This window comes from Lactuca saligna, chromosome 7 (assembly GCF_052625555.1).
Source record: "Lactuca saligna cultivar CGN05327 chromosome 7, ASM5262555v1, whole genome shotgun sequence".
NCBI classification, from domain to species: domain Eukaryota; kingdom Viridiplantae; phylum Streptophyta; class Magnoliopsida; order Asterales; family Asteraceae; genus Lactuca; species Lactuca saligna.
Window position 1 is genome coordinate 159,916,842 of NC_136423.1, and position 26,501 is coordinate 159,943,342.

At 37.3% G+C, this 26,501-nt stretch overlaps 1 protein-coding gene across 1 annotated transcript; it reads left to right on the plus strand.

Moving 5' to 3' along the window:
• The first annotated feature begins 17,957 nt into the window (after nt 1-17,957).
• LOC145004588 (receptor-like protein 6) lies at nt 17,958-21,791 on the plus strand. The gene is made up of 2 exons (XM_078963532.1): nt 17,958-21,027; nt 21,560-21,791. The coding sequence occupies exons 1-2, from the start codon at nt 18,021-18,023 to the stop codon at nt 21,571-21,573; spliced, it is 3,021 nt and encodes a 1,006-aa protein (XP_078819658.1). The 5' UTR covers nt 17,958-18,020; the 3' UTR covers nt 21,574-21,791.
• The last annotated feature ends 4,710 nt before the right edge of the window (nt 21,792-26,501 follow it).

Consider the following 26,501-nt stretch of genomic DNA (forward strand, 5'->3'; position numbering starts at 1 on the left):
ATAGTCAACTTTTTGATGTAAGTCCTCCATTAGGAGTACCAACCATGTACTTTCTTGAGCTGCTACGGCCGCTGCTTTGTACTCCGCTTCTGTGGTTGACAACGATACGGTTGGTTGTCTTTTACTACACCATGATATTGGCCCCGACCCAAGCTTGAACACATACCCAGAGGTTGATCTTCGGGTATCATGGTCTCCTGCATAGTCAGCATCACAATATCCAACCAACTTGCAGTCTTCTCCTCTTTTATACAAGAGACCATAGTCAATTGTACCTTTGACATATCTCAAGATCCGTCGGGCAACATCCAAATGAGGTTTCTTCGGACTTTGCATGTATCGACTCATAACTCCAACTGCATAAGCAATGTCAGGCCGAGATAAAGTTAGGTAGATAAGACTACCTACTAGTTGTCGATACATCGTACCATCGTCCAACTCTTTTCCTTCATGAGCACATATCTTGGCATTTGGCTCTATTGGTGTTGATATTGGCTTACACTCCAACATGCCAAACTTTTGAAGTATATCTCTTGTATACTTTTGTTGGCAGAGGAACAACCCTTCCTTTGTACGATCAACTTCTAACCCCAAGAAGTGTTTAAGCTCCCCCAGCTCTTTCATTTGGAATCGCACCGATAGATTTTCTCTTGTTTGATGGATTTCTCTTTCGTCATCCCCGGTGATGATCAAGTCATCCACATAAACCAACACAATTGCCAACTTCCCTTCTTTTTCTTTGACGAACAGGCTTGAGTCTGCATGTGCAACTGAATAACCACTTTGGGTAAGAAATTCAGCAATCTTACCATACCAGGCTCTTGGTGCCTGCTTCAATCCATAAAGAGCTTTTCTCAACTTGCACACATGAGTGGGATTAACTGCATCCTCAAATCCCTTTGGTTGGTTCATGTAGATCTCTCGATCTAATTCTCCATGCAAGAAAGCATTCTTCACATCCATCTGCCATAATTTCCAGTCTTTACTAGCCGCAAGAGCTAGCAGCACTCGTACAGTAGTTATCTTCGCCACTGGACTAAATGTTTCATCATAGTCCAGTCCATATTGTTGTGAGAACCCTCGAGCCACCAGACGAGCCTTGTATCTCTCAATTGATCCATTTGTGCGTCGTTTTAATTTATAGACCCACTTGCATGAAACCGGTTTTATATCTCTTGGTCTTGGTACCAGTTCCCACATTTGATTCTGCTTTAAGGCTGTAACTTCTTCTTCCATTGCCTTCTGCCAAGCTTTATTCTTAACTGCTTCTTCATATGTCTCCGGCTCTTTAACACCGTCTTCTAAAATGTCCGCATTAGCATACTTGGGATTAGGCTTTCGGATTCTTTCCGTCCTTCGAAGTTGTGGAGGCGGTGGCTCCCTTTCACCGGCATCACTTGTTTGAGTTACTTCTTGCTCAATGACATCAGTGTCGCTCGGATCTTCAGGTGTATCAACACTTGACCAAATATGTGCAGTTTGCTCCCCCATCTTTTCTTTTAAAACTTCTTCAATATTTTCCGAGTCTGGTATTACTTTCTTCTCTGAGGACCACCATGAAGATGCTTCATCGAACACCACATCTCTTGAAGTGTAGCATCTTCCACTTGTTGGATCACAACATCTCCACCCTTTTCTTTGATTGTCGTATCCAACAAATATACACCTGACTGCTTTCTTGTCAAACTTGCTACGTAAATGACTAGGCACAAATACGTAGCAAACGCAGCCAAATACTCGGAAGTAGCTAACAGTAGGTTTCATGTTCCATAGTGTCTCAAATGGTGAGATGAAACCTAACCTTGGTTGGGGAAGTTTATTGATCACATGGGAAGCAGTTTGCATTGCTTCAGCCCAAAATCTTCCTGGGACATTCTTCGCGTGTAGCATGCTTCGACAAATTTCTGCAAGGTGCCGATTCTTTCTCTCAGCTACACCATTTTGTTGAGGTGTTTTGGCACATGTGAATTGATGACGTATACCACATTCTTGCAGATAGCGATTAAATTCTTCCGAGGTGTATTCTCCTCCATTGTCTGAGCGTAGACACCGAATCTTCTTTCTCACTTCTCCCTCGACCGTTGTCTTGAATTCTAGAAACTTTGAGAATGTTTCGGACTTTTCTTTCATGAAGAAAACCCACACATATCTCGAATAATCATCAATGAACGTCACCATGTACCGCATCCCGCTAACTGATGTCTGCTTGACTGGACCGAACACATCTGAGTGAATTAACTCTAGTGGCTTCTTTGCTCTAAAATTTGACTCCTTGTATGGTAATTGATGAGCCTTACCATACTGACATCCAGCACAAACACCATCTGTTTTAACTTCAAGTTGAGGTAAGCCATTGAGCATGGATTTCTCCATTATTACCTTCAACTTGTGATAACCAACATATCCCAGCCGTGCATGCCATAGATCTGCTATCTCATTCTTACGAGTCTTATCTACATAGGCAGACTCTACGGAGAGCACATAAACGGACTCCAATCTTCGTCCTTCCATTGTTGGCGTTTCTGATATTTTAAGATCTCGATAGACCTTCACATCTTGTGGGCCAAACAAGACGTAGTTGCCTGACGATGTTAGTTGCGATACCGACAACAAGTTCTTCTTCATACCTGGCACGTGATACACATTATGTAGTGACACCATGTCAGATTTATTACCAGGCATGATCGTCGTTTTTCCAATCTGAGCAATTGGAAGTCGTGCATTGTTGGCTGTAAGTACCATGCGACTCCCTTTGTACTCCTTTACGTCTTGTAGTTTGTTCTGATCGCCAGTCTTGTGATTGGAGCATCCTGAATCAATGATCCAGTCATTTTCATAGTCGATACGCTCTCCCATAATTGCCATGAGTGCCAACTCGTTTTCTTCTATGACATATAATGCCTCAGCATCCCATTCATCCTCTATTTCCTTTTTGGAAGTTACTACATTGCTTTCCACAGACTTTTTCTTTGACCAACAATCCTTGGACATGTGGCCCCACTTTCCACAGTTGTTGCAGTTGCCTTCGAACCTCCTCCCCCAAGAACTCTTAATGTCGGTCTTTTGAGATCTCCATGGTTGTGAGGTTCCTTGCTGACTCTTCCCTTTGTCAGCATTTTTGTATCCTTCTTTAGAAGGTGGCTTGAAATTCCTCCGACTTTTACTTGTGTAGAGTGCTTCTTCTTCACTCTTCAGCGTGATGCCTCCCATTTGCTTAGCCATAGCTTCTTGGCTGGCCAGCAAATTCTCAAACTCTACAAGTGATGGTTGAACAGGCCATCCTTGTACGGCAGTAATGAAGCTTCTATATTCTGGCCTGAGTCCATGGATGATGATCCTTTTCATTCGAGCTTCTGCAATGACGGATTGCGGATCTAGTTCAGTAATCTCCCGACATATCGACTTGACCTTGTGGAAATATTGAGCAATCGTCATGTCACGTTGTGAGATTGATAATAGCTCGTTCTCCAAAAGTTGTAGTCTCGCATCATTCTTCTTTGAGAAAAGCATCACAAACGTGTCCCAAGCTTCTTTCGGGGTGTTCTCATCCCGAATATGCTCCAACATTTATTCTTCGATTGTGGTCTTCAAGGCAAACATTGCTTTGCCTGCTTTGATTTTCCATTTGCGCAAAGCACCATTAACATCTTCCTCTGGTGGCATAGTTTCGCTTCCACCAACGACCTCCCATAGATCTTGTCCTTGTAAGTAGGACTTCATACATGTTTCCCACGTTTTGTAGTTGTTGTTGTTGAGTTTCTTGATTCCTCCGACGACTTGGAGATCACCCATCGTGTTGGCAGTATCTCAGTAATACCAAACAAGCTAGTTTCGACACTAAACTTGCAGAGTCACAAACTACTCACGATACAACGAGAATCACTCGTTCTCACTATCAAGAAACCTTGCTCTGATACCAGATTGTTGAACACGACTCTTTATATGGGAAACAACAAGACTTTTATTACGACACTTAAGAAGACCTTACACTTTGTGAGACTACTACACACTTTTCTCTCTTTGAGGCTCTCTTGGATGGTTTGGAGCAAATGAGCTCCATACCTATTTATAGGCCTCTTAGGATGGTTCTAGATACTAGCATACACTTACTACATACTAGATAACTCTAGAACTATCTAACATACTTTACATCCTTCCATATGTTTCTAGAACGTTCTTCCATGTTCTGGAGAAGTCTAGGTTGCTCCAGTGTCTTCTAGAATGATCCATAACCTTCCAGGGTCTTCCATGTCGTTCCAGAGTATTCTAGACTCTTCCGGTATATTCCAGAGTCTTCCATAGTCTTCCATAATGTTCTAGAATCTTCTAGAGCATTCTAGAACAAGCTAAAGTCTTCTAAATAATATTTGTTTTATTGGGCTAGTGATGATCTTTAACATAGAATGAATGGTTATGATTTTGTTGCTCTTTGCAATTGATTTCTTAGAGAGAGGAAGAAACCCTGGTTATTTAATTTGTTGCACATTGATATTTTTGTTACCTTGTTTCTGTGAATTTCTTATGTCATTACCATTAAATCTCAATCACTATTCCTAATCAATGGAACACGTGAAATGAAAGCCAAGAAACAGATAATTTAAAAAATAAAGCAACATGTTGATCATGTATACTGAAAAAATGCAAGTAATCCTTACCAATTCTTATCACACACAATTAAGACCATGAGTGTAAATTCCTAGCACCATAATGTGAGATCACATAAACACATACACAATTAAGAAGATGAAATCGGATTGCCTTTGTTTGATTTCATCATTTAGGTCTCCAAGCTTTTCATTAACTATAGAGCTTCTAACTTGAATCCCACAAAAGTAACCAATCATGTAATAGAAACACATACAAAAGTGAAAGACAAAAAATCACATGAAAATAAGATAATACTGTTAAAGTCATGCCACCTCAAGAATCATGTATTTACACAATAAACTGCAAAATTCAAATCCACCATTAGATCACAAAATGCTGAAATGTTTCAAATAAAAATCCAGTTTGACTTGTCATACATACGTCTATGGCTCATGGTGTAAGAGATTAATATTTAAAAAATCATGCGGAAAGTACCACATTGACCAAATGTTAGCCCAAATTCCAAGTTTAACATCTGCATGTTCATCAACCTTTTCACAGCGCACCCACTTCATTTCATCAAAATCTAGTTTGTGAAGCCAGCCCAAATTAATCATCACATACAAGTTTGCAGCTGTAGTTACAAACTCCACCCAGAAGCATGGACATTGAAAATTGTTGGTCTGGAGTAATAATGTAAATTTGGGGTTTGGGTAGAGTTGTAACACATATAAAGAACAACTGAATAAGACATATATCTTCTCCTTGAAGAAATGTAGATCATATATGACAGAAGTAATGTATTGCAAACTCCACTAAACCAAATAAAATCAATGATTCCCAGTTGCATCATAATAAAAAAAAAGCACATCATGGTTAAGATCTGAATAACCCTTCTCATAAAATCTCTTCTTGGTAGATGCAGATGCATCATTATGATTCTGTTTTCTATCGTACTCCTTGTCTTGGCCATTCCTACGGTTGCAAACAAAACAATAAATATTCAAATTCAACATAAAATACAAGATAACACAAACAAGGGATAAGCATACACATCATCACACACACCTTAGTCTGAAGGCTTGTTATTTTTAAGCTAAATATAAAAACATTAATTCATATCATGTAAACAAGTTCAAATTTTTACTAGATGGACGACAGAATAAGTACCCAGTCAAACCAAGAAAATCCTAGAAAGCCAAAATTGTTTTATTGAGAACATAAAAATAAGGTTTAATGTATGGCTAGCTAATTTGAAATAAAGTCAACATCATCCAAACACACTTCATTTCGACTAATGAGATTTTGTAATGTAAGGTAATACAATTTCTGCTCTATCTCCCTCCCATAAACCTTAGTCTGAAGGCTTGTTATTTTAATATTGATGTTACTTATCATTTTTTTGCATGCTAGATACTTTAATTATACGTATCTTACCAACAATTATCTCAAAATCATAAACCAGAAAGAAAATTAGCAGTAGTTGTATAAGAGATAAATACTGTTCCTCAGCCTAATTAAATAATTCTCCAATTCTTTCTCTCTCTTCTGTCATACCGACTCTTTGGTGGCAACCCCATGCAACTATCCTTTTTGTCTCCTTCTGTACACCCTCCAAACTTTGGACTCTTTGGGCTCACTAACTGTGGGCTGGGCTTGTTGTGCTTCTAAGTTATGTTCCTTATCATATGCCCTTACCCCTCTTAAGTATACATTAAATTGTAATTTTGATGGTGATCATTTTCCACTAGATGGGATTCTTGTTTTGGAACAAATTGGTTTTTGCAAAATGGGTCGTAATCATGGAACCTGGTAAGTATAAAAAGCAGAACAACTGGGAACTCGAAAGAGTATGTGCTGGTTTAGGAATTCAATCAAACACTTGCAATGACTGATCGACACAGTTAGTTTCCCAACAAGTTGATAGCTAACTAAGGAGGTAAAAGGCAAAAACCAATGGTTATATGAGTCTGCAAATCCCACAAAATCAATTTCAGAATAAAAAGTAAAAGATACTCTGAACTGATCAAATTCATATGTACGACAAAGAAATGCGGAGATAACGGAGTGCATATATATCAACAAGGGCTCGAAATCAAGATTCAAGAGAAAGCAACAGACAATGGGTTTTTACCTGGCTTTGAACATTGGATACGGTATATCTAGAAGATGAAACAGCAGCGGCCAGCAGTCGCGAAATTCATCGACAAAACTACAGGTTTTAATTTGAACGGAGTGAAGCCCAAATTAGGTCCCCTGTTATTGACTTATTGGTTCATATCCAGTCCAGTCCAGCATATCTAAAGATTTCAAGAAATTTTAAATTTCATTGTTTTTGTAATGTGATACATTTTAAATAAACAACTTTTCATATTTGATGTCGTGAACTTAATCAACACATCACAAGACCGAAATATAGACTTGAGATGAATATGATTTTGGCTTGGGAATGACAAAATTGAAATATTCATCGACTTGATAATGATTGACTTACCCCTATTGACCTTTCGATTAAGTGTGCACTCCATATTTAATAAATACTATATAATAAAGGGAAATTTTCAGAAAATCCGTAATATTTTATCCTAATTTATGAAAATATTCCCAATTTGATTTAGAAAACCTTGAAACTCAGTGGCAGCAGTAAGCTCCACCATGACAGATCCTTCCGAATTGGGAGGAATTCCAATGGCTCGAAGGAATAACTCCATTGTAACAGGAACAATCATGTCTTCAGTCATGTAGACTTCAATAACCCCTTTGGAACACCTAATCCTTTTTATTGCTTTGGTAACCAATTTGAGAGCGAATTTTGGATCGGGTTGTTTGGTTAGAGGAATCGAAATATGGTGGAGGGAGATGAACTCGATCATGATGCAAACGAATTTGTCATAATCAATGGGATCCAAGGAAAACAACTGTGTTGTCTTCCTGAGAATTGGATTTAAGGATAAACACTCAATAGTGCCCTTTGAATTTCTGATGTTGCCATCGGAGAGTGAAAACCTCCTTGAAGAACTGTAGATTAGGGAACATCCTTCCCATCTTGTTCAAGAAACCATTAAATTTGGCTTCTTGTAATGCTATAATGAAGAGATCAATAATTTCATCAACAGTAGGAACAAAAATGAGTTTAATGTTACCGTTTAGAACATGATCTTTTATGAAATGGTACTAATGTCTATGTGTTTGGTCATGGAGTGTAGGATCGGATTATGAGAAGTGGAGATAGCACTCTATGACTCACATTAGATCGGAATCTATGTGAATCAAAAACCATAGTCTAACAATAACAATTGAGACTTCGTCTAGAGAACCTGAGATGTACAACTGACAGCGACAATATATTCAACTTTGGTTGTTGAGAGTGCGAAACAGTTCTGCTTCTTGAATGACTAGCTAACTAGTTTTCCTTCGAGGAACTGACATCCTCCAGAGGTGCTCTTCAAATCATGTTGAAGTCCACCATAGTTCGAGTCAGAGTATACATGCAACATAAAACTATCATTTGCAGGGTACGAAAGAACTCTCTGAGGCTCTTCGTTCCCTTGAGATATAGAACAATTTGTTTCACCACAATGACGTGAGACATTTTTGTATTAGCCTAGAATCTCGCACACAAACATGTTGTGAACATGCGGTCGGGGCGATTTGCAGTCAGGTATAGCAACGATCCGATCATTTCCCTATGCTTATTCTAATCAATGGCATCACCAGTTAGATCGGAGAAGATTTTGTGTTTGAAACCCATGGGTACCTTGGCATAGGCATAGGTCTTCATTCAACCCTTCTTCAAAAGTTTGGGAGCGTATTTCTCTTGGTGTTTGAATATTCCTCAGTTTGTTTGTTTAATTTGTAATCCAAGGAAGAAACTCAATTCACGATTCATGCTCATTTGGAATCAGCTAACCATTAACTTAGCAAAGTCAACAAACATTGTGGCGTCTGTTCATCCGAAGATGATATCATCAACATATATTTGAGCAAGCATAAGATGCTTTCCATTGGTTCTTCGGTACAATGTAGGATCAAGAAATCCAAATTGAAAATCATATCGCTTCAGAAAGCAAGTAAGAGTTTCATACCAAGCGCAAGGAGCTTGCTTCATACCATAGACAGTTTTCTACAGTTTGTAGCGGTAATTCGGAAAAGTTAGATTTACAAAACCCGAAGGATGTTGAATATAAACTTCTTCAGTAAGTTCACCGTTGAGGAAGACACTTTTGACATCCATCTGGTAGAATTTAAAGGCCTTGTGAGTAGCATAAGTGAGAAAGATATGAATAGCAACTAGATGAGAACCAGGAGCAAAAGTCGCATCGTAATCTAGACCTTCAATCTCTGTGAATCCTCTACCCACAAATCCCATTTTGTTTCTGATGATTACTCCTGCGTCATCTAGTTTGTTTCGGTAAATCCAACGAGATTCGACAATTAGGTGATCTGAAGGAGGATACATAAGAGTGCAAACTTGGTTTCTGTTAAACTCAACAAGCTCTTCTTACATAGCGGTTACCCAATCGAAATGGTCTAACGTTTCTTTGACGTGTTTCGTTTCAACGAATAAGATAAATGTAAAGAAGTGACATTCATTTTGAATATAGGTATCCGAGCGAGTTTATACTCCGGCATTCAAGTTTCCGACCACTTGGTTTAGAGGGTGATCCTTCATCTAGACATCCAGTCGAGGAAGTTCTTGTGATGATGATGATCCCATGTCAATGATAGGATTGTATTGCTCCCCCTGGATATCTTGATTTTAGGGATGACGCTCCCCTTGAACTTCTGAACCAGCTATTGTTGCATCTTCCGAAGGAAAATCAAAGAAGGTCAAATCATCCTCATTGTTTGGAATGGGATCAATTTCAACGAATTGGTCTGTTGCATATTGAAATCATTTAGTGTTTAATCCATGGTTTGGAATGCTTCTCTGACCTTGATGAATGGAAGTAGAGACATTCTCCCCCTTAACCTGAGAAGGTTGAAACAATTTGGAATCAGACTAGATAATGGTTGAGAGACCGGTGGAGTCGGAGTTGGAAGTGATCTTCATCAGACTTCAGAGTCCAGTGCAGTTTCTAGTGATCCAAAAACACTTTCAAAATCAACTCCATACATCACCTGGAAATTCATAGAACTAGGAGATTGAGCATCAGACTCCATGATGTGCGTTGTGAAATGAGTTGGTTCCGAATTTTGATTGAATTTGTCGTCAAAACTCATATCAAATCTTTCTTCAATGATTCTAGTACGTCAGTTGAGAACTCGATAGGCTTTCTTCAATGATTCTAGTACGTCAATTAAGAACTCGATAGGCTTTTGAAACTTGGTAAGTTAGTCTCAATTGTTCTTAATGAAACATCTGCATCCAAAAACATGAAGAAAGGAGATGTTATGTGTTCGACCATTCCTTTCTTCATAAGGTGTCATGTTTAGCCTTCGAGTGATGACGCTCCGATTTTGGGTGAAGCAAGTAGTGGTGACTTGAAACAACCCAAAAACAGTACTAAAATTTTTCATTTAAAAACCATTAATTTTCATTCATTGATAGTACCAAAAGCCATCATTCATTACAGTATTCCAAAACATCAAAGTGCAAATACATGTATTAGGGAAATCATATGGGGAGGATGCTCTGCCATCATGCCGAATCTTCTCTTTTCAACTAGAAGTACCTAAAACCATACACATAAATTGTAAACATAAATCTTAGTGAGCTTCCCAAATTACCACATACAACATACATATAATATAACAGCATGTGGCTATGTGGGATCCGTATCAACACTAGTGTTCGTATCAACCCAAAATAACAACAAGTAGTTGTGTCGGGTCTGATTCAACCCCCAGGTCCATATCAACCTCGAGTCTGTAGTGACTCTAAGCTTAAACTAGCTCAATACATAAACCATACAATAAAATGATATAAAATCATACAATAGCATATAGTTTCTACTCATACAAAAAAGCGGGTCGGCCTTGGTGCCTTTGGCCCAATTCAGGTGGTAAGAAAGACTCACCTTATAGATAGACGAAAAACTGAAACGACACGCTGGTCTGAAAACCACACTATTGTTCACATTTATGAATAGCAATAACCAAAAGCTCCAAATGGCACTAAAAATGGTTCAACAAGCTTCACAATGCACAAACACTCTTTAGGGTTTCGAAATGAGGAGGGAGGCTGAAGATAAGAAGGTGCATGTAACCATAAATGTGCTCAAGTAGGGTCTAAACCCTAAAATTTTTTGTTTTCACCCTGGCTGTGTACGCCCGACGTATTAGCATATGTGCAACATACTAATGCGATCTAGAGTACGCTCTGTGTATGAAGGTCTATGCCCCACGTACTCTAGCTGACTCCAAAATTATGAAACTTCCATCGAGGACTAAAACTTGCAATTAAAGCACAACTCAAGGGTTAAACCGAATTCCTAAAAAATAGTTGTTCCAACTCTCCCCCACTTGAAGTAGACTTCGTCCACAAAGTCTGTTGTCGCGAATAAATCTGGGTAGTGCTCTCATATCTCTGCCTCAGGCTCCCACGTCCACTGAGAACCCTTTCGATGTTGCCACTAGACCTTGACCCGTGACACTTCCTTGTTGCGTAGAGTATTTATCTTCCGATCTAAGATCGCCACCGGTCTCTTCACATAATTCAGGCGATCATCAACCTGAATGTCATCCAGAGGAACAACTGCGGACTCATCGACCACACACTTCCGAAGCCGAGACACATGGGAGGTGTTACGAATATGGATGAGCTCATCGGGCAAATCCAACTGGTAAGCTACCTTGCCCACCTGTGCTGAAATTCTAAAAAGTCCAATGAATTTGCGGCCTAAATTACCCCACTTCTAGAATTGGATGACACCTTTCAAAGGTGACACCTTCAAAAGCACCAAGTCTCCCACCTGAAACTCAAGATCCGAATGTCGCTGATCTGCATAACTCCTTTGCCGGATTTACATGACCCGCAACCTGTCGCACACATATTGAATCAAATTAGTAGTTTTCAATACAACCTCTGTACTACCCATGACTTGATGCCCAACCTCCCCCCAACAAACATGAGTCCTGCACCTTCTAACATCTTAAATAGTGGTCGATCAATACTGGTATGGTAACTATTATTGTATGAGAACTCGGCCAATGGGAGGTAAGTATTTAAATAATACTACATGTAACACATCATTTATAGTTTATTTAAGTTGATATAAAAATGTGTATGTTGCACTTGCTACTTTGGATACTTGGGACACACTTACCATGGCAAAAATATCATAGATTGTTCAACAATTGTATACTTGGTTGTTCATAAAAAAAACACAAATGTGGTCTACATATGATTATAAATTGTATACTTGGTAGTTCTTTTAAAAAAGAACATTTGAAGAAAATAGAAACGAATGATTATACTAAACTTTTTAAAATCATTTGCATCATGATATTTTTTTTCAAAGCATATCATAGGAATATTCTGCATTGATGTCATTATCACATATAACCCATTAAGTAAGTTACACTTCCCCGTCCTATTGGAATTTTATAAACCAATAAAGATTGTCTCAACTTCGTTCATGGATATTGTTTTTAAATAACGACAACAATATTGGAGCATAAATAACTAATAATTTTAGTGGTAACGACAACAAAATTGAAAAAAAAAAAAACAACTTTGCTTGGAGATGTCTGAATAAAGAAGAAGTGTATTTATAAAATAAAGAAGAAGTGTAAAGAAATGAAGGTCAACAAACTTTTAGAACGGGAAAATGTATTTTTAAAATAAACAAAACTGAATATCATAATTATGTTTAAAACTTATTAGTCTTATTTCAGAACTAATCAAGTCTATAATAGTTTTAGCGGCAATGACAACATTATCGAAAAACCCTACTAGGCATGTGTAGGAAAGTCATTGATACTTCCTACAACTGACTTTTCTCTTTGCAAAGGTTTTCGTAGGAGGGTTTTATCGACGATATAAAATCCCTCAGGAAAAAACTATTTTCAAGACATTTTCTAGGAAACCCCGTCTTTTTATCAGAGTCGTATTTTTTGTGGGTGATTCTACAAAACAGTAGTATAAAATATGTTACCAAATAATAGTCAATCCTACATTTTCACAATTTCATCATTTGATTCCTAAATACAATTTTGTTTTACATTGTTGTAATTGCATGAGGTACGTAAAATAGACCCTTAATAGCCTTAGGTTAAAACAATATTTCAACAAAAGATAAAAGATCTCACCAGATTAATAAATGCAAAATCAAAATAACACGACACAATTAATTTATGTGGTTCATACAATTAAATACAAAATCAAAAGAAGAAAACAAAATCAATTTACATGGTTCACACGATTAGAATGATCGGTTATGTCCAGGACAAACATGAGAGAGATTTATTATATCCTGTGGTAAAATGCTTTTTTCGTACAATACATTAAAGTTATAGTAAATGAGACTATTTACAAACGTTGATCTAATAATAATGGGCTCAGAAAACATCATGGGCCGAAGTGAACATTGACAAATCTGGCCCCACTTGAACGTTCAAAACACGCTCTTTAAGAAAACCTGCCCTGCTGCTTGAGAACTTGCTTATCACTTAAGCAATGTTGGTTGTTTATTGGCATAAGTAGCTCTGTTTACACGGATTGCCATAAGCAGCTTGCTCTTGTGGACCGCCATATTATGCCAACTTGCTCGTGTGGAGTGCCATAAGCTGTTGGGTTAATCCTTTATTTATCGGGTCACAAATACGGGTCAATGGGTCGTGATACCGTAGCTTACGGGTATTGGTAACTGATGGAGGATATCCACATATAATAAACATGGAAAATAAGAAAGGTTTACTTGTTCAAAAGTAAGACCGATTCATGAGGGGTTTTATCCCATATCTAGCTTTACTTTAGGAGTAAGTTTACGTGATTATGATCTATTAATTAGATTAGATAGCATAGTTAGAGTAGTATATATAGCAGTAGATTTCCTTGCATTAGTAGTAACTTTGTTTATTGAATATAAAGAACAAGTTTTTGTTCACATACATACGTGAGTAGTGTGTGTTGTGTGTGTGTTTTTAAAGGGCCTGTACCAACAATTGGTATCAGTGCGAAGGTTGAAGAGGGCCGGTTTGAGAATCGACTTTCGAAAGGAAGGAGCCTTCGGGTGCGGGGCCGCCATCACAGCGAAAGCCGAGTGTTTGGCAATGGCTTCTTCGAGGTTCTAGTCATGGCAGAAACTGTTGTGTGCAGCAGGTGGCTGCAGTTTATTGTGGTGATTTGCCGGTTGAAACAAGAAGCGATGATGTTGAATTAGGTCGTAGAGGGTTGTTGTGCTTCTCTGTATAGCATACAATGGGTGTTAACAGAGATGAAGGCGATTGTGAGGGTGCTTCGAGGTGTTGTTGCTCATGATTTTCACTGGTGTAGAATCCAAAGGTTGTGCTCTTGGCTGTGAAGGCGAGAATGGTAGTTCTTCCAGCGGTAGGTTGTGGGTATGTCACCGGAAAATGGAGAGAGTTACCGGACATGCATGAGAAAACGAACAGAAAAGATCCGTCAAGCAGGTGGCTTTGGGTTTGTTTCATTTTTGCAGATGAAAGAAGATGGGAAAAGCGGGTTGCTTTGTTTTTTTGATTGGTGGAAGACAGCTCGCGTTTCACAGAAGTGTTAGATGAAAACGGATTATGTGTGGTGACAAACAACAGCCGGGTATGGAGGACTTTGGACGTGACTGAGGTGCAGGTCGGGTGTCCGGGAAAAGTCAAGAATCGAGTTGGTTCGAAAAGAAAGTGGTTAGATGCTGATGTGAGTGAAAAGTGTGAATAAACGATTAAGGGGTGATTGTTGGGTTAATGATCATTTATTTATCGGGTCATAGATACGGGTCAATGGGTCATGATCCCGTAGCTTACGGGTATTAGTAACTGATGGAGGATATCCACATATAATAAACATGGAAAATAAGAAAGGTTTACTTGTTCAGAATTAAGACCAATTCATGAGGGGTTTTATCCCATATCTAGCTTTACTTTAGGAGTAAGTTTACGTGATTATGATCTATTAATTAGATTAGATAGCATAGTTAGAGTAGTATATATAGCAGTAGCTTTCCTTGCATAAGTAGTAACCTTGTTTATTGAATATAAAGAACAAGTTTTTGTTCACATACATACGTGAGTAGTGTGTGTTGTGTGTGTGTTTTTAAAGGGTCTGTACCAACATAAGCAACTGTACTCAAACAAACGTGCACATAAAACTTAAAGTTCAACGAACATGTATACAAAACTAACCATCAACCGGCATTCCATATAATGATTTTAGGAGGCGGAGACAACTGGTGTAGGTCAATTGTGTAAATACAGCGCAATAACCAAGAATACAAAGACATAAAAAAGACTCAATTTTTAACATTCAACAAGTGAAACATTCCACTACAAGTTCAACCACTTTGCTGAATATAATCAAAAGGCTAAGGAACAATACATGTTATATCCATTAATAACAAACTTTAAATGGTTGCAAATTATGCCATAAATCTCACTGCAGCTTGCATGGAGACTTTAAGTCTATCGCAAGACATATGCCTACCCAATAGAATATTTGATGTTATGTCAAAACTCAAGTATGTGCCTTTCATTAAGATTTATAAAAAAACACTCATGGTCTAGTTCATGGAACATATATTCTATATATAAACTAGGAAAGAAAATGAAAGTTTAGGGCCAAAATATGATGATGTTGAAATTTTTTTTTCAAGTTAGTTTTAAACTAAATAAATTATACAAATTCATACAAGATGTAAAAGCTAAATCAAAAAACTTCGATCGAGATATCATTAAGAAAGATGTTATATCTTGGACATAATTGGACGAGATGCCATTAAAATGTGTGATTTAGTCAAGGCTAAGAGGACTAAGATGAAGACATCTTAATTACCTTACAAAAAAAAAAACTTTTGAATACATCCTGACTTGTGAACGGATAACCAAAAGTGATAAACGATGTTAAGGACCGGTTATAACTTATACCCATTATATCATTTTTGGGACTAGACCCATAATTTGTTATGGTACATCGAAACCGTCACCTATTACAACATACCGACCCATAACATGTTACGGTACATCGGACCTAGGCAACGACCAACTATAACCAGTTGAGAGCCTGGTTTGTGCACCTCCAACCGTTCTATTATCAGGTTGGACTTCATAATGTTAATGTTATAACTATTGTAATCAGTAGACCCTCCATAACCGGTCTCTAGCCCATTTTAACCGGTTTATTTAAACCATGGGATGAAATTCTTTAGGTTAGTTTGTTGACATTTATTTATGACTTGATTTACTTTTAAGGAAAATTAATAACATATGAGTTGTTTGGGATTGCTTATTTGAAGTGCTTATTGATTTATTGCGGTTTGGTACCTGTAGGTAATAAGCAAGTTTAGTCTTTTGATTTTGTCACATAAGCAAAATTTATCAATCAATACAAAATAACTTATCAACTTATTGCATTTTGGAACCAAATAAGCAATCCAATTTTCTTTTAAACTCTGTTTTGACACAAGATAAATTAATAATCATTTCTAAAAAAAAGTCGTTTTAATAAGTAAATCCCAAACACCTTTTAATTTACTTTTTAAGTAAAATTAATAATACATAATTTTTGAGCGGTCTTATAGTATTTAATTGTTTATATTCTATAAGTATCTTATTGCCCATTCTAGACGTTTGTTGGAGCCCCCACTGTATTTGTCTCCATTATTGTACATTGTATACGTCATAATTTAAAAACTTCCATGTAAAGTTGATATTTTCCAATATTCTTGTCGTTATACCACTTCAAACAAAAATTTCCAACGATGTCGTCAAACAAATATGTAAAGACATACAACATTGTTGTCATTATTTGAAATTTTCCACGATCAAAAGTCGAGTCTTTGTGGGTGTTGAAAATTCCAATAGAATGGGGATATGTAACCTGCATGATAGGTTATCTATGATAATAATATCAGTGTAAAATATTTGTGGTTCCCGAAAAAAATTATAATGACAGCTATGCAGAATACTGGACCACAAAATACGGGTGATTTTATAGGATTTGATTTGAATAAAATCTCGTAATACAAATGATTTTGGACATTATTATAATCATACATGCCATCATTTTTTCAAAGATGTTTAGTAAAACAACAACCAACTATACAATCTACAATCGTATGCAGGTTGATGAGGTCAGAAGTTTAGAAGTTTGTGTCTGAGTAAACATTAATCATCCGTCTTTAAGGTGTCAAAGGTTTCGTTGTTGTATTTGATTCTTCATCTCATAACAAAAATATAAACTGTTTGAGTGGAAATATGATTTAACATTTATTTAATATGTTAATTAACATGTGCAAATTAATACAAGAGCTCTTCAGTTTTGCTAGAACAGCTTTGGAATTATCTTATATATCACCAAATAGCATATGACAGTAGTGATATAAGGAGTTGTTGGAAAAGATCCCTCAACAAAATAGTTTCAGGGTTCAACTCTAGATTTAGAAGTAGATTAGGAGTGTGAATTAGTCGTACAAAAAAATATGCTATACATACATGGAATTAAATTGTAATACTAAAAACAAGAAAATGATAAACATGAGGATGATCCATACCAATTTTTCAAAACTTGGACTAACCAAGTGTCAACCATAATGACCGAAACTTTAATTTACTATAAAATTTACATTCAGAACATTTTTCACAAAGATGCTTGTTTTTTTATTTTGCACAAATTTAGACAGAAGAAAAAAAGATCATTTACCATCATTTAGATATTTTATTGACTTAAAAAAAAAAAGAAATAAATTCATTTTAGCTAGAACACTTCATCCAAACAAAATCATTTATCTGGATAACACTTCATAGAAATACGAAAAAGATCGAACCCTGAGCTTCTACTTTCCACTTTCCACATATCAAGTTTCTAATTTTTTTGATGCAGTCATCAAATGACAGAAGGCTATGAAAATCAAAACAGAAGACCAACTAAAGGTAAAAGTATATATACTAAATTTTCTAAATCCATAACAAGAATAACCAGTTGTTTTTAACATTCCAACTTGTATTACTTTCAGAAAAAGACAATAGTAGTTCAGGTCATTTAATTAATAAAAATTTTTATTATTAATGCGCAAATAAACCAAGTTTTTTTTCCTTGTATTTAGTCCATATATTTCTCTTCTGGTGGTATTTTTTTCTTAGACTCTGTTAGTTGACTTCCAGATACATTTTATTGGTTCCCCTTTGCTCACAGCCATATATGTGACATCTTATCTAGTTATGGTGGAAGGTTAAACTTAACTTGGAGATGGTCTATATAATGATCATGGATCATTGAACATTACACATCCACAAACAATTAAATATCAAACCTTTCTTTCATGGCTCCATACATGAATCACTTCAGCTTGTTGCAAGCCATCTCCCTTTTATACTTTTTTTTCACACTCACCTGCATTGGATCATCCCTAAGCCATGATCAGGAATGCTCAGCCTTGTTTCAGTTTAAGCAAAGCATGATTTATCCAGATGATGAACCGTTTTGTGGTGCTAGTTGGTTTCAGACATTCCACTCTTGGAAGCCCACCATCAATGCATCAAATGCTGGTTTTGATTGTTGTTCATGGTATGGGGTGGAGTGCAGCAATGACCATGATCAGTATGGTCATGTGATTGGCCTTGACTTGAGCGGATGCTCTCTTTGTGGGCATATCAATTCTACCAGCACCCTCTTCAGCCTTGTTCATCTTCAAAGCCTCAACCTTGCCTTCAACTACTTTTATGAATCTCAAATCCCATCTGAGATTTCTCATTTAAAGCAATTAAGAAGCCTCAATCTCTCTTATTCTGGGTTTAGTGGCCATGTCCCGAATGAGATCTCACAGTTGATGCACTTGTCGTCTTTAGATCTGTCATTGAATCCGCTAAAGCTTCAAAATCCTTCTGGCCTCAAAAACCTAGTGCAAAACTTAACAGGACTCGAAGAACTCCATCTCTCATGGGTTGACATTAGTTCTTCTGTACCTCATTTCTTGGCCAACTTTTCTTCTTTGAGGTCAATCACGCTAGAAAACTGTTTGCTTCAAGATGAATTCCCTGCAGCCATTTTTCAGCTACCGAAGTTGAAAACTCTTGATTTGGCATTAAATATAAACCTCACAGGCACCTTTCGTGAGTTTCGTAACAGCAGCTTACTTGAACTTGTGCATCTACATTTAACAAGTTTTTCCGGGATTTTACCAGAATCCATAAGTAATCTAAACCATTTGACATCCTTGAGCCTTTCCAATTGCTCTTTCACAGGGCACATTCCAGGTTCACTCTCTAACATGACACAATTCACTAAATTATCTCTTGGTGGGAATAAGTTCACAGGCTTTGTTCCTTCCTTGGTAAGTCTTTCCAAACTCATGATTTTAGATCTCAGTGATAACAGATTTGATAAGGGAGTCTTGCCCAACTGGCTTGGCATGCTGGCTGAACTTGAAGAGCTGCATGTATACGATACTAACATAAACAGTAAAATACCAGCCTTTCTTGCAAACCTAACAAAACTTAGTGTTGTTGGGATGGGAATAAATTCTTTTACGGGTCATATACCATCCTGGTTTTTCAACCTCACCCAACTATCATTTATAGACCTTCAACGAAATCAACTGCAAGGACCAATTTCAAGTTCATTTTCCAACTTTAAAAGTCTTAAAGTTTTTCAATTTAGCTTCAATAATTTCAGTGGGAGTGTAGACGTAGACATGTTCTTAGGACTCAACAAACTCGAAACTCTCGACTTAGGTCATAACATGATATCATTAGTGGCCACCAACAATTACACCAATAGCACCTTACCGGAACTTAAAAACCTAGCACTGTCGACATGTAACTTGAAGGAATTCCCTGCCTTTTTGCGCTTCCAAAATAAATTGGAAATCTTATTTCTCGACAGCAACAAGATTGATGGCATGGTACCAGTGTGGATCTGGAACAACAGCAAAGAAACATTACATGCGGTTGACCTTTCACACAACTCCATCACAGGCTTTCAACAGCATCCTCAATTTCTACCATGGAGCCGTTTACAAATTTTTTTGATCAAGAATAGTCAGTTACAAGGGAAGCTACCAATTCCACCACAAACCACAGTTGTTTATGTAGCCTCAGATAACAATCTGACTGGAGAAATACCACCATTGATATGTGAAGTGAAATCTCTGCGCTTATTACGTTTGTCTTCTAACAACATGAGTGGAACTCTTCCTCCATGTTTTGGTAACCTATTCAATTCATTGTTGGTTTTGGATCTGAGCAGAAATAACTTTCATGGCATAATGATGAATGTGTTTATGAATGGAAGCCAGTTGAAATATATTGATTTTAACAAAAATCAGTTTACGGGTCAGCTACCAAGATCATTGACAAATTGTACCAATTTAGAGTTTCTCAATCTTGGAGATAACTCGTTCCATGACGTCTTTCCTTCTTGGTTGGGAAATCTTCCCAACCTGCAAGTTCTCTCGTTGCGGGCTAACAAATTTTATGGGCCGATTCAATCTTCGACAACTGTTTCCTCACAGTTCCCTAAGTTGCGGATCATAGACCTCTCTAACAATGATTTTAGTGGTCAACTGCATCAAAACTACTTCCAAACTTGGAAAGCCATGAAATCAGTTTATGATAGCAAATCATCGGTTATGGAATCAGATATAACCATTATACCATTCGGTACAATAAATACATTCATAACGGCTTTATACAGTTACAGTATGACAATAATACACAAAGGTGTTAGAACAAAGTACGAAAAGATTCTAACCATATTCACGGCTATTGATCTCTCTTGTAACCATTTTGAAGGAGAAATCCCACCATCACTCCAAGATCTTCGAGGCCTTGAATCACTCAATCTTTCCAACAATCAGTTTACTGGACGTGTCATGCCATCTTTCGGGTACCTAAAGAAACTTGAATCTTTGGATCTTTCCCAAAACGTGCTATCCGGAGAAATTCCCCAACAGTTGGTGCTACTCAACTTCCTTTCCATTTTCAACGTGTCATTCAACCAACTTGAAGGGCGAATACCAAAAGGTCAACAATTTGATACATTCGAAAACGACTCCTATATGGGGAATCCACGATTGTGTGGAAAACCTTTATACAACGAATGCCAAGGTTCAATGCCATCAAGGCTTCCACCTGCAAGCAATACGTCCGAGTCCGAGTCTCTCCTCCCAAACGAACCAATCGATTGGATCTTTGTATTCTGTGGAGTTGCAAGTGGGTTGGTTGTTGGAGTTGTTATTGGAAACTTTCTATATGAAAGGTATAGCAATCGGTTCACAAAGAGAAAGGACAGATGGGTAAGGCCACTTCGTCACACAAGGAGAAACCAAGGTACAATAATTCCTTATATGTGGATCTCTTTTCAACCCCTCAACCTATTTGATTTTTTATTGTGTTAAAAGTCATTGACAAAAATATCTCTTTACAAATCTATTTTTTTTTAAATATTTGTTTACTTTAAAGCAGCCTTTAGAAGATATTTGTGATATTATCTTAGATACACACACACACGTTTCTCAAAATTGTCTAATTAAAAATTTCTTTCATTTTTATATCATTAGTCAAAAGCATTATTTTCGAACCATACATACATTTTAGCAAAGAAAGTATTATTAACATATTTTAACATTAACATACTAAAACAATATTTCATATTTTAAGTTGGATTTGTTATGTGATGTTGGTCGCTGTTTTCGGCATGTTATTTGTTAATGGTATTTTTAACATGATGTCTGTGAAAGACATTTTTGTTTCGGGATTATTATAATATAGTGCATGTTTAAAGTATTTGGTAGTAATCGATATTGTAACCATATTTTCTGAAACGCAAGTTTTATGACTGTGGGCGCTGTATTTTGTATAGATAAAAAGCAATGAACTAGCCGCGTAAAACATACATTATCATATATCTCAGAAGGTATCATATATTCACATTCAAAGGGCAAGGAGAAGATGTAGACAAGCTTCAAGGGATTTTAGTCTGTTAAACCATTTAGCGTGTGTGTGTTTTAAGTGTAAGGTTGTGTTGGTTTGAACTGAATTTCTTTGTGTTAGACTTTAATTGATATATCATTTAGTAAGAGTCCATTGTTTCAGTTTATCGTTTATGGTGGCATGATCATGTTGTTTGTAAATAGAAGAAGAGGAAAAATGGATAATATTTCACTGCCATTTAAAACTGAGAAATTACAGAGCTTAAATAGGAAACAAAAACATGAACTGAAAGAAAGATAAAAAGACAGTTAAGACTCTTGACTTTTGTAACTGAAAAACAACTTTTAAGACTCTACTAATGCAGTAATTAAAGACACATGGCAGTGATTATTTTGAATCAATTAACCAACACTCCCCCTTGATTCAAAGTTGCATACTCCGAGCTGCATTCTAAAGAACTCATGTTTGGCTTGAGGAAGAGATTTAGTGAATATATCTGTTGTCTGCTCATTTGTTCCACAAAAACTCAGTTTAATCTTTCCATCAGTGATCAACTTGCGAATAAAATGGTAATGCACATCTATATGCTTCGTACGAGCATGGAAAGCAGGGTTCTTGGCCATTGCAATGGTTGATCTGTTGTCACAAAATACCTCTGTTGCATCTTCTTGCTCAACACACAAATCAACAAGAACTTTTCGCAACCATAAGGCTTGTCGAGCTGCTGCGTTTGCTGCTATGTACTCAGCTTCTGATGACGATAGAGCCACTGTATCTTGCTTCTTAGAACTCCATGTTACAGCTCCGGAACCAAAGCTGAAAACATTGCCTGATGTGCTTTTGCGATCATCTACGCACCCAGCCCAATCACTATCGCTGAAGCCAACCAACCTAAATTCAGAAACTCTTGAATACCAGATGCCATAATTATTGGTACCTGCTACATAATGAAGAATCCTCTTGGCTGCACCAAGATGCAAGTTTGTAGGGCTGTGAAGAAACCTTGATACTACGCTAACAGGAAAAGAAATGTCCGGTCTACTATGTGTCAGGTAGTTCAGACCACCAACTAGACTTCTAAACACACTCGAGTTTGTTTTATCGGATCCATCTTCATGTTGTAGCTTCTCATTGATGTTCATTGGTGTTGTTGATACTTTACCACCAGTCACATTGAACTTTTTGAGCAGGTCCGTAGCATACTTCTTTTGACATACAAAAATTCCATCTTTTCTTTGCAGCACTTCAACCCCAAGAAAATATTTTAACAACCCTAAATCTGTCATCTCAAATGTGCTCATCATGCAAGATTTAAAATCATCAATTAAGGACTTAGATGTTCCCATATAGATGATATCATCCACGTAAAGACAGACTAACAAGAATTCTCGATTACCTTGTTGCTTAAGGTAAAGAGTGGGCTCATTTCACTTCTTTTGAATCCGTTTTCTTGAAAGAAAGAATCAACCTTACTATACCATGCACGTCGAGCCTGCTTCAAACCGTACAAAGCCTTTCGCAACTTGTAGGCTTTATTTTCAGCATCTTTAACAACAAATCCTTGAGGTTGAGCTACATACACTTCTTCACTTAACTCACCATTCAAGAAGACGGACTTCACATCAAATTGAAAAATAGGTAGTTGAAATTGTGCAGACAATGCTATAATTATTCTAACTATCTCGAATCTAGCCACAGGGGAAAAGGTTTCCTCATAGTCTATACCGTATTCTTGTGAATACCCTTTCGCAACAAGACGAGCTTTGTGTTTTTGAAGACTTCCATCAGCATTATACTTTTGGAACATTAACCAACTCCCATGTTGAGTTTCTTTCAATGGCTTGTATTTCTTCTTTCACAGCTTTCTGCCACTCAGGTTGCTGAACAGCTTCTTCATAATCGGTTGGATCTGTTGCATACAAGGCAAATGTACAGGAGTTGTAAACATCAGCCACAGGTTTGAACTCCTTCGGTGTATCATCATAAGTGTCTCTCGGTGGTGGATTATTTGATGAATTGTCATTATCTGAATCTGAACTTGAAGAATCTGAACTTGAAGAACCTTGACCGCCCTGGGGTATTTTTGCATTATCTCCTGAACTTGTGGATGGTACATCTTCAAAGTTTATAACCTGATCTCTTTCTTTTTGGGTATTAGGTATCCACCTTGCTTCTTCGTTAAACTCAACATTCCTTCTTATTATCACTTTGCCACTAAGAGGGTTATATAAACGATATGCTTTGGATTGAGGACTATACCCAATGAAAATACATTTTAGAGATTTTTCATCAAGTTTTGAATGAGAATTTACCAAAGCATATGCTACACAACCAAAGACTTTTAAGTGACTTACTGTGGGTTTTCTACTTGTCCAAGCTTCATATGGTGTGCGATTCATAACAGCTCTAGTTGGAGAGATATTTAGAATATACACAGCAGTTGCAACAGCCTCTCCCCAAAACTGATCAGACAGTCCCTTCGCTTTCAGCATGCTTCTTGCCATTTCTTCTACTGTTCTATTTTTCCTCTCTGCTACCCCGTTTTGTTGGGGTGTTTCAGGTGCTGTTAATTACCTGTAAATGCCATTTTTATCACAAAAATCATTAAACTCATTAGATAAAAACTCGCCACCACGATCAGTTCTGAGAGCCTTGATGTTCCCGCCACTCTGTTTCTCCACAAGTGCTTTGAAATTCTTGAAACACTCAAAGGCTTCTGACTTGAGTTTTAGGAAATAAACCCAACTCATACGACTGAAATCATCAGTAAGCAGGAAAAAAATACCGACTTCCGCCAAATGTCTCAGCTTTCATAGGACCACACAAGTCAGCATGTACGAGTTCTAGGCAATCTGAAGCTCTCCAAGAACTTGCAACGGGAAACGACTTTCTGCTTTGTTTTCCATAAACACACCCTTCACAAAAACCAACTTCACCAATATTTGGCAGCCCGAAAACCATCTCCTTTCTGCTTAGCAATCTCAGCCCATTTACATTCAAATGCTCATATCGTAGATGCCAAAGCCTGGCCTCATTATCACAACTAACCGTTAAGGCTTTATAATCTTTTGTAACATCGAGAGGGAACACTTGATTTTGAGTCATTTGGACAATTGCCATAGGCTGCCCAAATTTCTTGTTAATTATGGAACACGTGTCATCATTAAATACTACACGATGTCCACTTCTCATTAGCTGTCCAACACTCAGTAAGTTGTATGCTAAACTTGGTACAAATTGAACATCATGAAGAACTTTAGTATTACCATGCATGGTTTCAATAGTGATTGTACCTTCGCCTTTAACTTCAATCTTTCGGTCATTCCCAAGTCGGACTTCACTTTTGTTTGTTTCATCAAGATCTCGAAATGGAGATCTTGAACCAGACATGTGATTCGAACATCCACTGTCTATATACCACACACGATCTGAAACATTAGTAGTTGTAGACATAGTCATAAATAGCCTACCTTCTTCTTCCACCTTTTTAGTAAAGTTAGCTTTATTTTCATCTTTTTGCTTGGTCCAACAATCAGCTTCAACATGTCCAGATCTATTACAATACCGACATTGCAGGTTGCTCTTTTGGTAACGTTGATCTGCAAAGTTTCCTCTTCCTCTTCCACGACCACGACCTCGAAAAGTGCCTCTTCCTTGCCCACGACCACCGGAAGAACCACCAGATTTTTCTGGTCTGCCTTTAAAAGAATTGCCTCTTACTTGGAATGCTTTCTCATCACCTTTTTCGCTGCCCCTATTTAACCTTTCTTCGTGCGCAATCAAAGAACTCATCAACTCATCAAACGTGTAAGTTGATAGGTCCTTAGATTCTTCAATCGCGACAACAACATGATTAAATTCCTTGGTCAGGCTTCGTAGGACTTTGCTTACTATTGTTTCTTCACTAACATTTTCACCATAAGTTTTCATGTGACTGACAAGTCCAGATACTCTAGAAAGAAATACTTGCACAAATTCCTTTTCTTTCATAACCAAAGTTTCAAATTCACGATGAAGTGATTGAAGTTTCACAGTGATTACCTTTTTATCACCCATATATTCTTGCTTCAAAATTTCCCATGCCTCCGTGGATGTTGATGTAGCAGCAATACGAGGAAATATTTCATCATCCAACGCCGATTGAATGTATAGAAGAGCCTTTGCATCCTTCTTACGAGTGTCCTGCAACGGTTGATCTGGTTGAGCTGGTGCTGGAGTTGGCTCTGTGTATCCATTCTCCACCAATTCCCAAAGCTCCTGGGATTTGAACAAAGTCTTCATTTTTAGACTCCACAAATGATACTTTTCTCCTTTGAAGACTGGAATCAGAGGCTGAGTTGCAGAACTGTTGTTGTTTCTTGCCATTGCTATCTCTCTTAGGTGTTTCACTCAGTTACTCCTTTCTTTTGCTTGATAAAGAAAGAAGCGGATCAGAACCTGGAACTGCTCTGTTACCACTGTTGTTTGTAAACAAAAGAAGAGGAAAATGGATAATATTTCACTGCCATCTAAAACTGAGAAATTACAGAGCTTAAATAGGAAACAAAAACATGAACCGAAAGAAAGATAAAAAGACAGACTAAGACTCTTGACTTTTGTAACTGAAAAACAACTTTTAAGATTCTACTAATGCAGTAATTAAAGACACATGGCAGTGATTATTTTGAATCAATTAACCAACAGGTATCATATCTTCACATTCAAAGGGCAAGGAGAAGATGTAGACAAGCTTCAAGGGATTTTAGTCTGTTAAACCATTTAGCGTGTGTGTGTTTTAAGTGTAAGGTTGTGTTGGTTTGAACTGAATTTCTTTGTGTTAGACTTTAATTGATATATCATTTAGTAAGAGTCCATTGTTTCAGTTTATCGTT